This window comes from Ixodes scapularis, unplaced genomic scaffold (assembly GCF_016920785.2).
Source record: "Ixodes scapularis isolate PalLabHiFi unplaced genomic scaffold, ASM1692078v2 PGA_scaffold9__187_contigs__length_104089568, whole genome shotgun sequence".
In the NCBI taxonomy this organism is placed as follows: Eukaryota; Metazoa; Arthropoda; class Arachnida; order Ixodida; family Ixodidae; genus Ixodes; species Ixodes scapularis.
The window spans coordinates 59,942,105-59,957,737 of NW_024609884.1; the positions used below are offsets into that span (position 1 = coordinate 59,942,105).

Sequence of the window (15,633 nt, forward strand, 5' to 3'; positions counted from 1 at the left end):
TCGGAATTTTTTATTAGGTACGCCACAACAACTGCTTCGGCATCCAATGCTCCCACAGCAACATTTGTCAAACTGCCCTCTGAAAGTCCGGTAAATGCCGAACCCAAGCTAAACTTGGGTTTGACAAGTCTGTCGCTAGTACGGCGCCATCCCCCACCCAACATTTGCAAGGAGATGAATGGACAGATATCTCAGGGTCCTTATAATAAACTTCGGGCATTTCAAAAATATGCTCAGAACTTCAGAAGGAACCCCACAAACTCCAGTCTCCTCAAAAGGAATTTAATTGCGCAACAACGACGAGGACTGTTGTATCCAAAAGGTCTTTCATCCCGATGCCCTGCAACTCTCACATCACTTCCGAAATTACGGTCAGTATGCAAGGGAGCTAGTGGAAGTTTACCCTGATGATTTTAACCCGACACTGGGGCAGAAGGAGGAAATCTTTTAGAGGCGAAGCTCCTTAGGGGCTAGCCATGTCCGTATGTCCGTCCACCGTCCGGCGTGCCCCTGCTCGTGAGTTTAGCAGCAAAAGCAAGAAAAAAATAAAAGAAGAGGAAAAAAAAGAGTAGGGGGTTCTGAGTTGCCATCCCATCTGTCTTCTTAAAAAAAGAAAAAGAAGAAAACCACACATTCTTCTAATGACATGAATGAAAACGGCACCATCAGCACTACCCATGACCAAAATCAGTATCAAGAAAAAGAAGAAAAAAAAAGTAGGGGGTTCTGAGTTGCCATCCCATCTGTCTTCTTACAAAAAGAAAAAGAAGAAAACCACACATTCTTCTACTGACATGAATGAAAACGGCACCATCAGCACTACCCATGACCAAAATCAGTATCAAGAAAAAGAAGAAAAAAAAAGAGTAGGGGTTTCTGAGTTGCCATCCCATCTGTCTTCTTACAAAAAGAAAAAGAAGAAAACCACACATTCTTCTACTGACATGAATGAAAACGGCACCATCAGCACTACCCATGACCAAAATCAGTATCAAGAAAAAGAAGAAAAAAAAGAGTAGGGGTTTCTGAGTTGCCATCGAAAGGAGAATAATACTAATGCAGGAGGAAGACGACGATTCAAGAAGTAATTACCGTTCTTTTCTCTGCCCTCACGTTTTTGAGTATTTCAAGCTTTGAATACATTTGGATACGCTCGGACATAAGGAGAAGAGACCCGAAAGCACCAGCCGTGGCCAGGGTCAACCGGTTGCAGCTCCTCACGGCAGGGTCCCTTCGGGGAACCCGAAATACGACATGACCTCTCAACCCGGTACTTCTGCACTGGCATCTGCGACCGGATCTTCATGTTTTTCACAGACATCTCCAAACGAAGACCACACGTACGTCACTCAAGACACGTACGTCACTCAAGACACTCCATCCGCGCGCTCTACTCTCGGTAAACGACGCGGCGGTGAAGGCGACAATTCTGCTTTAACACCTGCCAAACAACTGGCGGCGGAGAGCGACTCGATGGAACAAGAGCTCATCGAGGGCGATCTTGTGGGGTTCGTTCTCGTTGAGCATCGCCGTCAGAGAACAACTGGAATCCCTGTCCTCTTTGTGCCTGCAAATGAAGGACATCGTTTGCAACATCAAAATCCATTGAGCTTGAGCGCCGAGGTAAACGCAGAGGCGGCGGCTGCCATAATAAGACATCGTTTCACTGCCAGAGGCGGACTTCTAGTAGAAGTCGCTGAAGCCGCCACCGTGGACCGCCTTTTGAAGGTTCGCTGCCTCGGCGGAGTTCCCGTTCAAGCCACGGTGCCCAGAACATATCTGCAGAACTGTGGCATAATCAGAGGCGTACCCCTTTGGCACACGGACGCCGAGCTGGCCACGTTCCTGCAGCAAGACGGGGTCATTGCAGCCCGTCGACTCTACCGACGTCGAGGTAAACCTGGGGAAGCTGCCCAACCAACAGACAAGGCAGTCTTAACTTTCCGCCCCAACACAGAACGCCCATGCAGAATAAGCCTCGGATTCACCAAACACGAGGTCAGCGAGTACATCGAAGCGCCGACCAGGTGCTTCAAGTGTCAAGTGCTTGGCCATGTTGCAAAATATTGCAAAGGAGACGCCAAGTGCAAGAAGTGTGCTCAACCACACTTAACGAGGGACTGCCCGGGAGAAACGGCAGTCAAGTGTGCAAACTGCGGTGGTGAACACCCTGCAGACTATGTAAATTGCAAGGTGCGCCTCAGAGCCCTAGCCAGAACAAAGCAGTTTGTTCATGGACCAAAGCTCGCTTCGCCATCGAACGAGAACACAATTCCAAAAAGCGCTACTTTTAGTGCAACGGACACTGCAGATGCCCAAGAAACGCCTAGCGTTGCCGAACAAGGTGCGAAGCCTAAGGGGCCGCCACAGAAGACCAAGAAGAAGACTCGGGCATCTACAACAATCCCACCAACGCCAAACCAAGGACCTCCTCGCAAGCCCGCTACCTCTACAGATGAGCTCAAAGCTACAGACGTATCTTCCCGCACGACCAACAGGCGCACATACAGCGACGTTGTCAAAGCTGATAAGCGTCCCCAGCAACCTGCACCTTCCGTATTCTGCTCCATGACAATTGGCGATATCATCTGCCTTGTCTTCTCTGCCCTACGAAGTTTCACGGCACAACTACCACCATGTGCCTTCAAAAGCATTCTGCAAGGAATCCTAGTATTCGAACCCGCAGTTATCGCGATGGCAGGAAATTCGCATCAGAATAATGGTTGACGTTTCGTCATTCCAAGAGAGTCTTAAAAATGCGACGGTTTTTCAGTGGAACGCGAGAGGACTTCGTCCTCGGCTTTCCGACTTCCGACAGCTCATGTTCAAATATCACTTTCCTATCTTAGCTATCAGCGAATCACGCGTTCCATCCGACTTTCGACTTTCGGGATATGAAATATTTCAGTCGGTTCGTCCTAATGGCATTAGTAGAGTTTTTCTTGCGCTCCGGAAAGACCTAACCTATGTGTCACATGATATCACCCCTCATCCGGACAATGAGTATGTGAGTGTCACAGTTCGAAAGGGGAAAGTTACATTCACCGTTATTGCTGTATACATAGCTCCGGCCTGCGGCTTCGATATCTCGAGATTAGATAATATTATTCGACAATGCAAATCCCACATTTTGTTAGTAGGTGATTTCAATGCCCATAATGTGGCGTGGGGCAGTGTAAGGACGACGCCACGGGGACGAGAGCTACTCGATCTGGCGGACTCATACGACCTATGTCTCCTGAATGATGGTTCACCTACGTTCATTCGAGGTAGTCGCTGCAGTAGTTGTTTAGATGTTGCGTTCATGTCGCGCGAGCTCCTGTCCCAAAACTCCTGGCTTGTTGATATCGAGACTCATGGCAGTGACCATATGCCTACCTACATAACGGTCAGAGGGTTCCAAGCAAATTATTATAATCATGTTCTCACTTCATATATAGATTGGCCATGTTTTCGAGACAATGTGGAACTGCGCCTGCAAGGAACAAGCACTTACGAGAAGTTTGTCTCAACGATAGAGCTATCAGCGACGGAAGCGACCAGGACTGTCCGTCTCCCAGCCTCGCGCACCGTTGTGGATGCGGAATACGAAAAACTTCGAGCGATTCGTCGACGGGCAGAGCGTCGCGCTCGACGAACCAAATTAGCTGCTGACGTAAGAGTAGACAGGCGCACTCAAAAACACATCCGCCGTAACTTGGATAAACTAGGTCGGAAGAAGTGGAGAAGAACATGTGCTTCCTCATTTGATCCCCGTGCTCCACTGTCAAAAATATGGCACGTTGCTCGCGGACTAAGATCCAAACCGCAACAAAAAACGCCTTTTCTTGCGTTATCACTCCACACAGGTCGCTCGCCACGTGACATCGCTGAAGAGTTTTGCGCTTCACTCGTTCTACCAGCCTTAAACGACGATGTTTCACTGCATTTAAGCGCTGAACATACTTCTTTTTCAGCTCCCATGAATGCCATCTTCAGTGCGCCAGAACTAGATGAAGTTTTAGCCTCCCTTGATCACTCTTCTTCGCCTGGTCCAGATAAAATCACTTACGGTACACTTGCCCACCTAGGACCAGCAGCTCGCCAGCTGCTGCTTCAGATATTTAATGACTCATGGACAAACTGTCGTGTTCCACAAGCGTGGAAAATTGCGAACATCGTTCCCGTACTCAAAGCGGGTAAGTCTCCTCTTGATTTGAAGTCTTACCGGCCAATTTCTTTAACTAGCTGCGTCGGCAAATGCATGGAGCGGTTAATTCTGTCACGGCTGGAGTGGTTCCTCGAATCAAGCTCAGCATATCCAGCTACAATGACGGGGTTCAGGCAAAGCCGTAGCTCGATTGACAACGTCATCGATCTTGTAGCCCATGTTGAAGACCAGAAGCTTCGGGGAAAGTTTACTATAGCAGTGTTTCTCGATGTACGTGGAGCTTTCGACAATATCCGACATTCAGCCGTTCTACAAGGACTCCAATCAGTTGGAATTAGTGGGCGACTGTTTGACTGGGTTGCTGACTACCTCCATAATCGAACCATCTACATGCACACCAAAGAAGGCGACACCTCATATCATGTTTTAACGAAGGGCGTACCCCAAGGGGGCGTTCTTAGTCCGGTTCTTTTTAACATCGCACTTATCGGGCTTACGAAGGCTGTACCAGATTCCGTGCACCTTACACTTTATGCCGACGACATCTGCCTATGGGCAACCGCTGCCTCTCTTAAGCAGGTACATGCTCAACTACAGAAGGCACTTTTTCAAGTATCCCAATTTCTTTACGATCGGGGGCTTGAAATTGCTCCAACAAAATCAGCAGCTGTAGCTTTCACGAGGATGAAAATGAGCCGTTACCCTCTTTCCCTCCATGGTACAGACATTCCTTACACTCCAAATCATCTTTTTCTCGGAGTTTATATAGACAAGGGCCTAACATGGAATCCGCAACTAAAACATCTTAAGACGAAGCTTTCTGCATTTATTAGTTTAGGGAGGTTTATAAGCGGCACAACCTGGGGGACATCCGTAGCTGGACTTCTGCGTTTATATAACAGCTTATTCGTTGGCGTTCTCCGCTACAGCTTGCCAGTTATGCATGGTTTAAGTCCCACAAACATGAAAAAGCTTGAATCTCTTCAAGCACAGGCGCTCAGAGTATGCCTTGGGGTACCTCGTTCAACCTCGACCATTGATACAATAGCTGAAACTCACTGCCTACCTATCAGAGCCATTCGCGTTCAGGAGACTCTACGAAATCACATAAGGCACCTTACACGGCATGACTCGCACCACCTAGCGGACATACCGGAGAGGTGTTTCTACAGCCGCATTGCACAGGCCATTATTGATCACAAAGAGAACATTCCAGATGCATATCAGGACTCTCTCATCCTCGCTACGCCTCCTTGGTTGTTGCCCCCTCTTGTGCTCCACACAGACATCCCAGGAATAATTAAAAAATCAGCGCTCCCTCCAGTTGTTCTTCGTCAGCTTTCTTTGTCTGTTTTATATACGCGGCACTCTTCCTCCTGCCATTTATACACAGATGCATCGACTACACATGAAGGATCATCGATTGGATTGGCGTCCCCGGCGCTCTGTCTGAGCGCGGGCCACAAGTTGTCTCACAGAATGTGCTCCACTGCGGCAGAGTTGGTAGCCATTCGTGAGGCGCTTTCTTACATATTAGATGTGTCTCCTCGCACTTGGACAGTTATTACTGACTCTAAGTCAGCTCTCCAATCGCTGCAGTCTCCACGTAGAAAGAGTCCAAATAGGCAATTAGTTCTACAAATTCTGAAAGTTCATGCAGATGCTAACCTTTTAGGACATTCAATTTCTTTCCAATGGATACCTAGCCACTGTGGCCTACAAGGAAATGAAATGGCTGATGCTATGGCTGCACGTGGCCATGACCACGTTCAGCAAGTTATGGCTCCATTTACAAGATCAGACATTCGTGCAGCTGTGGCACTCCTGGGGAGGTCTACTGCAGCGCGTCATTGGAAAGCGGTCGCCCACCAGAGCTCGTCCTTAAAAATAATTGACCCAAATTTAACGTTCCAAGTTCCACGCGGTCTCAAGAGGCGACGGGAGGCAGTCCTTCATAGAATGCGCCTAAAAGTGTCTTACACAAACTACTACCTTCATCTCATCGGAAAGCTCGAATCACCCAACTGTCCCCTATGCGGAACCATTGAAGACATCAAACACGTATTACTTGAATGCCCTAAGTATACTGATAATCGGCACCAGCTCTACAAAGACATTCATCAGACAACTGGATCAGCCCTCACTCTTCAACATCTTCTCGGACCATGGGATGACGAAAGCCACGCTGCGAAGTCAACGAATGCCCTTCTAAAGTTCCTGTCAGCAACAGGCCTTGACAAAAGACTCTGACCTAAGGTCGCAAACGTTGCCCGCCTTTTTTTTTTTATTTTCTAATTTATGTACAGCGCGTGCGTGTGAGTGTGTGTGTGGGCCTGAGATGGAACGCCTTCTTTTCATACTTATATCTTTCATTCCCTAACTCCCCTCCCCACTCAGAGTAGCCAGTCAGGAGATCAACTCCAGGCTAACATCTCTGATTTCCTTTCTCTACATCAAATAAAATAAAAAAAAAAAAAATGAGTTGCCATCCCATCTGTCTTCTTACAAAAAGAAAAAGAAGAAAACCACACATTCTTCTACTGGCATGAATGAAAACGGCACCATCAGCACTACCCATGACCAAAATCAGTATCAAGAAAAAGAAGAAAAAAAATAGTAGGGGTTTCTGAGTTGCCATCCCATCTGTCTTCTTACAAAAAGAAAAAGAAGAAAACCACACATTCTCCTATTGACATGAATGAAAACGGCACCATCAGCTAAGACCAAAATCAGTATCATCAGCACCACCCGAGCTTCGCCCCATTCAATATCATTCACCACGTGGAGATGCGGTAATTTCTACAGTGGAAGAGAAAGTAACAGGGACAGACACCATTTCTAATAGAGACGCTGTCTGTCCCTGTAAAAAGATTTCCTCCTTGTGCCCCAGACTTGGGTTAAAATCATCATGGTATCATTTCCCAGTTGCAGAGCGACATCGCTCGTTCCCTCCGTCTCCTCAGCATTTATGGCAGCTGGCGAAGTGCCCAAAGGGCTGCAAGGCTCGTGCTTTCTCGTACACCCGTCGCCAATTGCTCACAAGTGAGACGTCTCTCTGGTCAAAGTCGGGAGACTTTCCGGGCCAATCTCCCGTGGCACTCACAGAGCAAGCGATCGTGCAGCTCCCGCGTGGGCGCCACCGCCAGGGGGCTCTTGGAGTGGCAGTTGAGCAGGCCCGCATCGGCCCCGTGGCTTAGCAGCAGGGAGCAAACTTCCAGTCGACTCTTGGAGGCCGCCTCGTGCAGCGGGCTGAACTGCCACAGGTCTGTGCCATTCACGTTGGCCCCGTGCTGCACGCCAGTCGCCATCGTAAGAGGTCGCAGAGAGCACCTTCTGCTCGTCACCGTCGGCATTTTCCCAATGGCCGAACGTGCGCTTTTCCCGCTCCTGATAGGGGAACTCGCAGGAAGCTTACCCCTGCCCACACACTGACAAGAACTGGAGGCTATGTGCCTCCCGTTTGGGCTGTTACTCAGTGCACTAAATGGCTGGAGGGTGCGTAAAGTATGAGGCACCGAACTTTTAATCCCTCCGGCGCTTGGCGTTCGAATAATGCAACCCGTGCCAATGTTCGGAGCAGGCATGAACGGATGTTGGCTCACATCCGTGTTGCTCTCGTGAGTAGGACATATGTTCAAGAGAAGGTTCAAAAGCACTCACAATGTACAGATTGATCACTTGATATGTTTTCTCACAATTTTTAGGTGCAAAGATTTATGTTTACAAGCTAGTTCTACTTATAGTGTAGTCCATATTAAAACATTAAAACCGTAAAAAACTGAAACAAAACCGATGTCAACAGAAAACAGTAACCGTAACCGAAACATTATATTTTTCGGTTTGAGTCCCTGTTTATGAATCTGCTTGCTATATGCAAATATTCTTTCTTCTAATTCAAATTTAACTCCCAGAAAAGAATGAATGACGAATGTGGGCTGTCAAGACATTGCTGCTTAATTGCAGCGGGTTAGCCCCACTGAGTATGTCTCTCACCGAGCACCTGTTCACTGCAGGGAAGCAAAACCCTCAGAACCAGTGAGCTCTGAGGGTATGGCTTCCTCACAGTAACCAGGTGCTCGGTGAGAAGCGCACTACATGGGGCTAACCCACTGCGATTTTGTGCACTGCAAAGTATTAGCAGGAGTTATGTTAGGCAGCAATGTATTGACAGCCCACATTCATCATTCATGCTTTATTGGGAATCAAACTTGAAAAAGAAAAATAATTTGCAACTAGCGAGCAGATTTATAAATCCTCTCGATTAGGATAGCTGCAACAAATCTGTGGTTTGGATAGTGTTCCATATGCTCAAAATAGGCATCATAGTAGCTTTTTTTCTTCTTCTAATTTTGTGTATTTTGTTGTTGTTCAAGTGTGAGAGATTGGGTGTTTTTCCTAAACTTTCCTCAAAGTGTTACAATATTATAACTGTATTTCAAGGTTGTCGCATTGGTTGTGATCTCGCAGAACAGTTATGCAACTAAAATTTTCAAAACTTTTTTTTTTTTTTATTACTATAATTGTTTTTTTTAGTACTGACTGCCTGCAAAGGATTTTCTTACTTGCTTATGGTACTTTCCCTTTCTGTAATGGTTTGTTTTCCAGTAATGTTTATATAATATCGCGTACTCATAACCCCAAACTTATTTTGAGCCGCTCAACTGTAGGCGGCAGAGGCTCTGCCACACATCACGTCTTTCTCTCTGCCCCCAGCGAGGAAAACCCGCAAAACAGATAAAGAAAAAAAAAAAAAAATGAAAGCTGAGTTTTAACTCTAGGGCTTTGAGACCATGCGCTATTTCACTCCGTATTCTGTTGCAGCGTGAGATCAGCAGGAAAAGCTCCACCTCCAGCACAAGCTTTCCAGCTTTTTACAACACTCTGGTGTCTTGCAAGCACTCGCAGCTAAATACGACGGAAGGCAACGAGCATGCGCAGAAGCTGGAGCTTATCTTGCAGATCTTATGTTGCAACAGACTACTCTATAATCAGTGAGAGATTAAGAGTGGAGGAGAAGCTCCTCCCAGCTCTCTCCACTTTAGCAGAGCAAACGCTGGAGAGGAGGCAACCTCCTCGCCAGCGTTCGCTCTACCAAAGCGGAAAGAGGCGGGAGGAGCCTCCACGAACTCTTAATCTGTCACCGATTATAAGTGTGCCTGTCCTCGAAGTCGAGTGACCTCAAAATGGAGCCCCCCCAGTGCCCCCCTACTGGGTGGGACTTGGAACCCACAGGAGGCCTACCTTGATCAGCATCTCCGTTACCTCAAAGTGGCCGTAAGAGCAGGCATTGTGCAGGGGCACCAGACCCCTGAAACAAAACAGAAGGGGCCTGCAGGTCAGTGCTGCTTCAGAGAGCTTCATGTTCGCCCCCTCCAGTTCAGGCGGCGCACATAGAAAGAAGAGGGGGGCCCAAGGGGGTCACTTTCACTAGGGCTTGGTTCAACAGAACACCCTCAAAAAGTCTCTTAGAAAAACTTTGGCTGTCATACTGGGGCTTGAAAGGGGGATCCTTTGCGGTGCACAGAAGGCCAGAAAAATGTGCACTCCGGTTCAAACTATTGCCAATCGGTGCTCGTGCTTTGCAGGTTCGTGGCAGAATTCAAATGCAGTATTTGTGAAAGACATTGAGCAGAAACAATTATGATATATGAATTTGGGCGATTGTCAAAGACAACCTATAAAACAAGCGGTTAAAATTATTCCTGTGACAGCAACTCATGTTTCTATAAAAATGTGCCTTCCCACACGTCCCTCAAAAGCTAAGGGTCACCAATAATGGTTGATGTTACATACAATCAATAAGTAAGAGATCTGACACAAAAATAGGAAATCGTCACCCGTGTCGAAAATCCTCCAGCAAATACTGTGGCTCCAGAACTTTGCAGCATGTTAGAATATTATGCATGTTGATAAGCTCACATGCTGCCGCTTTGCTAAATTGCAAAAAAGGTAGATGGTCCTCACTAAGGGCACAATAGAAATAGAAAATATATCTGTTACATCATAAATTTGATTAAATTGAGCTTCGTTAGGTGAAATCATAACTCTAGTTCTGACATTTTTTTGAAAATCAGAGCACTGGAACTTTTAGCGAATTCTAAAACTTCCGTAATTGTGCAACGAGGCCCCGTAAACAATCAAACCCACCTGACCGCGTTTCACATTCTGCACTACCCCGGAGAATTAATGCGACATGTGGGCGTGCCTTGCAAAAGACACCATCTGTCAGTGCCTGTCGTCCCGATGTGTGGCATCGACCGAGCCTCCGAGACACCCGTGGGGCCCTGCCAGAGCATCAGCCCAAGTGGTCCTCACCCTTTGTCCTTGGCGTGTACATCCGCGCCGTGCTCCAGCAGTAGCTGCACAATGCGCAACCGGTTGTAGCCCGCCGCCAAGTGCAGGGGCGTCGACTTGCGCCCATCGCTGGCGTGGCAGTTGACGTTGGCAGACGTCACCAGGGAGAGCAGCTTCTCCTCGTTCCCACTGCGGGCTGCCTCCAGCAGCTCGTCTTTCCGATAGTCACCCGTGAGCACCGACCGCGTTGAGGGGTCCGCAAGGTCCAGGGCAATCTTGCCGTCCGTGTTGCGGATCAGTGCGTCTGCTCCGTGTTGCAGCAGCACTGCAGCACAAATGGGGGAAAGGGCCGTCTTTTGAGCAGGCTTCTCCCCCACACTCATCTGTGTATGGTGCCTCTGGCGCAATTGCCTTCCGGTGCATCCACCGCTCGTTATACGAGGGGCGATCAATAGGTTTTGCCTGCTGGGCAGTAGTTTTTTTATTCAGTGATGGAACTGAAAGAATGGAATTAGTGTCGTCAATGATTGAGGGCGGCTGTTGACGACACTGAAGCCACGCTGGAGGATCTGCAGTTCCAAGATGTTTTGCCTTATCCACCTTACAGCTTGCACCTCGTGCACTCAGACTTTTGACTGTTTTTCAGGATAGAAGAAAATCTGAAGGGCACAAAGTTTGCGTCCAACGATGACGTTACTGATGTAGTCCACCATTGGGGTTGTCAACAGCCGTCCTCGATCATCTACGACGGCATGTGGAGAACAGTGCACTGGTGGCAGAAGTGCATCGTCACTGGTGGGGACTACATTAAAAAGTTATGTGCTCCTAGAAAAGAGAAGATTGCAAACATTCATTCAAATGTAATATCTTTCCATTCCAACACTGAATAAAAAAATTACAGCCCAGCAGGCAAAACTTACTGATCGCCCCTCGTAGTTACAAATGACAATCCGGTTATCTTTCAGCTACTTTACGAGGATGTAGAGAATCAAGAACAAATATAAACTTACCGAGTGCGCGATTTCATCTGAAATTGTGCGAGGTAACAAGTTGGGGATTTGAAACAAGTTTAGAAAAAATATGTGCTTTGTGCAATTTCTAGAAAGGCCTTCAACCCCCGAAATCTTAAATATCTTAGAGGTGCCAAATGACAGACATGAACAGAGTGATGGCATACGCAAAACATGAAATCTGACAATAGGGTATTTTAGGAAAAATTGAGCTGTAAAAGTAAATGCTCACCTCCCTATGTGACATGACTACACTTTCATTGCCCTTTCAGACGTGTGCAGGTTTCCTTTTATGCACCCCACCCCAAACAAAATCCCGATTTTTTTATTGCCCCAAAACACTCAATGATAGTGTGACATAACCCCCCGAAAAATTGGAATTCGCAATATTTTTTTCTTCTACTGTATTTGAGCCATAATATTAATTTATTTAACATTTACACAAGCTCAATTTTCATTGAAGATGACATTGAACTGAAGTTTTCTCCAAACACAAAATTTGGACTGTGCAAATTTATGACAAGGAAATATATAGGGCAGTAAGAACTAATGTTTTTGCAACATATAAATAAATGTCTAAAGCACTCAATGTTGGGACCAGATTTTTCCTAGATAGAATTGTGAGAGCATGTTGGTTAAACATCTTGGTATGCGAACGCAAAAGGACGCACGTGCGCAGTGACGCCCAATGCGGATAGAGAGTATCCGGTTGGGATCTCTTTCAAAGCCTTCAGTGCGCGCGGCCTCTGCTTGCAATTCACACGGCGACCTTGAAGGTTGGTCTGAGACTAAGCGATGTGGAGAGGGGGAGGAGGGGGGGGAGAGCAAAGAGCTTGCCTTTTTGTAAGGAAATTCAACTGACGTAGTAGCACAACAAGGCGAGGCTCAAGGGAGGAATAGTTTCTTTCACCTCGGGAAGATGGCACCACAAAAACTGAATATAGTACAACTTTGTCGATGACATGGGGTTTTTGACGTATTTACTTATGTTATTTATCAAATATGGCATTAGGTTAAACATATAATGGCACATTTGGCCAACCTATTGCATTATTCCCATTGCACGTCACACCTTAGTTCCCGTGGCGCCACCGTGCGGCTGCGAATTGCAAAATATTCCCGTTCTTTTCTTTGCTATTATGCAACGGAATTGCAATATTTCAAAAGAATGAGGCGATTTCTCCATTCCCTTTGGTAAGATAAACAATGTACAAATTTAGAACGGCAAATTCTTTCAAGTTAATATTGTTGCATCGCCCCTTTAATGCAGAAAGTGGTATATCCTAGCCCCTCACTGCAACAGAAGAGCATCACACGAGTGCTGCGCTAGTGTTCAGCTTCAACTCGTGTCAGATGTGTGCCCTGTGACAGCCTTCGAGGGTGAAGCAGAAATCCCACCACTACAGCCCCGTTTACCTAGGACTTCCTGCCACTTTTAGTATGTTCCAGGCACCAAACTTTGGCGTCTGTTCTTCGTTGGGTCATTTTATGTTGGCTCTCCATCTACCCACGTCGAAGTACCGTACTGTTTTTCGTATATATTGCCCGAACCGTGGCAGGTGTTGATGATGATTTCGTGACAACCGTTAGTATAACTATCCTACTCTGCTTTTTGATTCTTCAAAGTCACCGAGCTCAGACGGTTAGGCAACGTAGGTTCTGGGTTTGACCAAGTTGGTGCACTAGGAACATGAAGTAGCGCTATAAAATCACTGTGCTCGTGCATTTGCCTTTAAATGCAGTTACGACGAAACAAAGTATGATCTGAACACTCATGTTGCGCGATGCAGTGGTGCATGCACTTTACTAACACAAGACGGATGCTACAAGCTATCAAAGCCAAACTAGCGCCAAAGACCCAACTTTCTGGTGGGGTCTAGCGACTCGCGGTGCGTGAGGTCACATGGCACGCTTTTGTCGCTGGGTTGGGTAAAATGGCTCGTAGCAACGGTCGCAGTCACTCTAGTTTTGAAAGTAAAAGCATGGCACACTTGGCAGTTGCGCATTGCCATGGCACCACTGCATCGTACAGCCATCGCCTCTCATTAGTGCCATTTTTTTGTGGAGCATGGCAAACAGAAATTGAGCACAGACAATTCTCTCAGTGGTAGGGAAATCTAGCCATCTTGCGGCAAAACAATCTTGGCAACACCTGGTGTCAGGCAAATGGCATGAGACCCGAGAGCAGCCTTTCCACTATTGTGGTGTCACACTAATTCGCTGAGCCATGCTCCTTTCAAATGCGCTGGCTGCCAGGTGTTGAGTGTTACCATGGCATCCCAATAATCACGACTACAGGCGCCGCATCTGATTGGCCCCCTTTTGTTGAGTGCTGCAGCTTAAATCGTGCACCAACCGATCTGCTGGGCGGCACAGAAATCTCGCAGTTCTCCGGCAAAACCAGGTTTATGCGGCGAGCTGCCGTTCTGGTAGTGTGATCGTGCATTCACACAAACAGTCACAGCTCGACCGTAGTCTCTCCCTAGAGAGTGCGATCACGGTGGCTGCCAGGCCCAGCACACCCCGCGTCTGAGCCACTGGCCGGCCGTGGGCTCACGCACCGATGCACACGTCCACCTTGCCCTTGATGGCGGCCTCGTGCAGCGGCGTGTAGTTCCAGCTGTCCCGAGCGTTGGCGTCAGCGCCGTGCGCCAGCAGCAGCTGCACCACCTCTGCGTGGCCGAAGGAGCAGGCGTTGTGCAGGGGGATCAGGCCGCCGTCGTCCCTAGCGTCTACGCTCGCCCCGCTCTGCAACAGGTGCTCGACCACGTCGCGACGCCCGAAGCCTGCGCACAAGCCGCCCGATCAGCACGCGAGGGTCGCGAGACCGTGGCCGCAGGTACGGCCGTGGGCCCGATGGGTCAGGGGAGCCCGTACGGAGTGAGGCCTACCTGCAGCGAAGTGCAGAGGGGTTGACTTTCTGCCCGTCGTGTCGCGACAGTTGACGTTCTGGGGCGTGACCAGTTTTCGGACGCGGGCCACGTCTCCGTTCCTGCACGCTTCAAAGAGCTCTCGGCCAGCGTCGGCGCTGGTGTGTGGCACATCCGGAGAGACCCTTCGGGTCGCCATCATCCATTATTGGGATCACCGCCGAGGGAGAGGGGGCAGCCGAGGGCAAGGTACCCTGGCAGCACAAGGAGGCTGTGCATCAGCTGTGCCACGGGGTCGTGCAGACTAGCTGGCCAGGCACGCTGGACGACCGACGTCGAAGCAACGGGGCCCGTCCCTAACCGGGTCCCCCTGCGTCCACTTTGGACCTGCCATGGCCCATGGTTAGGGACGTCGCTAGCGTTTTCCGAACCTGAGGCTGCCTGAGGCCTGATTCGACTAGGTTCGACGTCCAACTGTCGCACCTTCCGTCGATTTGTTCGGCCAATTTTCTGAAAAAAAGTTCCGATGGATTTTATTATGGGAGTGTGCGACCGCCTCCCGATTTCTTCCAGCGTCTTAAAGCTGCACAACCCAGAAACTGCTCACGCGTCGGCCTAGGCGCCTCGACCTTCTGTGCTTCCGCATTCGCACGAAAGTTCGCACGGTTCGCACCAAGAGGGTTAGGTTCGCACGCGGAGCGCGCCCGGAAAAAGCCAAAAAGTGGAAGATGTTCGCTTCGGGTGGATGCGTGCATAACGACTGTTACCTGTGGGTTAGGTGGTGGCTTGCGCCACCTACCAACACGCTGCAATGTCCCCACGTCCCTTGAAAAGCCTAGAAAAGCCGACATGCATAAAAAGTGATTACCGGTTGACGTTCCTTTATGTTGCCGACTACTTCGGTTAACGTAATCAATCACAACGCAAAATAAATAAATAAAACCAAGTAGCTGTCCGTAGCTGCCCTCCTGCCATGCAACAACTCTTTACGGCTAGAGCCTACTAAAGGAATTTTGGACGAAATTATCCAATCCAATCCAATTTGCTGGCAGTGGCAGCAGTGGGGTAAAGTGGGTAAAGTGGTAAAGCGGGGAAAGTGTCAAGTTCGTAGAGTGGGGCGCGATTCCGACCGCGGTTACCCTGGGTCAGGACTTCCGCGACGCTCTTCGATCACGACAAGCGTGGTGCGTGGTTGGGAGCCTCGGGTCGGCTCCTCTGCACGCCATCGCATGGCCAACTATACGAGCGGGCCCGGTGGGCCCGTACGGCCTCCGCGAACCTTCAAGACCAGCAAAGACTCGGTAGGCGG

General features: G+C 48.6%; 2 protein-coding genes across 3 annotated transcripts in view; one reads left to right on the forward strand and one right to left on the reverse strand.

The window, feature by feature from the left end:
* Positions 1-15,309, reverse strand: part of LOC8023319 (poly [ADP-ribose] polymerase tankyrase-1) — a 51,822-nt gene extending 36,513 nt beyond the window's left edge. Inside the window, exons 1-5 of the mRNA XM_029986427.4 lie at positions 14,346-15,309; positions 14,016-14,240; positions 10,466-10,769; positions 9,392-9,458; positions 7,254-7,440 (exon numbers count right to left, since the gene is read on the reverse strand). Coding sequence (XP_029842287.2) covers positions 7,254-7,440; positions 9,392-9,458; positions 10,466-10,769; positions 14,016-14,240; positions 14,346-14,526 — 964 coding nt within the window. The 5' untranslated portion in view covers positions 14,527-15,309. The remainder of the gene's footprint in view (positions 1-7,253; positions 7,441-9,391; positions 9,459-10,465; positions 10,770-14,015; positions 14,241-14,345) is intronic.
* Positions 15,310-15,344: 35 nt separating this feature from the next.
* The window catches only part of LOC8023320 (exocyst complex component 4), a 63,831-nt gene continuing 63,542 nt past the window's right edge, over positions 15,345-15,633 (forward strand). The window contains exon 1 of one of the 2 annotated variants that reach the window (XM_029986428.4): positions 15,345-15,625. In XM_029986428.4, the coding sequence (XP_029842288.3) occupies positions 15,554-15,625 (72 nt within the window). In that variant the 5' untranslated portion in view covers positions 15,345-15,553. The remainder of the gene's footprint in view (positions 15,626-15,633) is intronic. The other variant, XR_006076891.1, reaches the window with a different exon arrangement.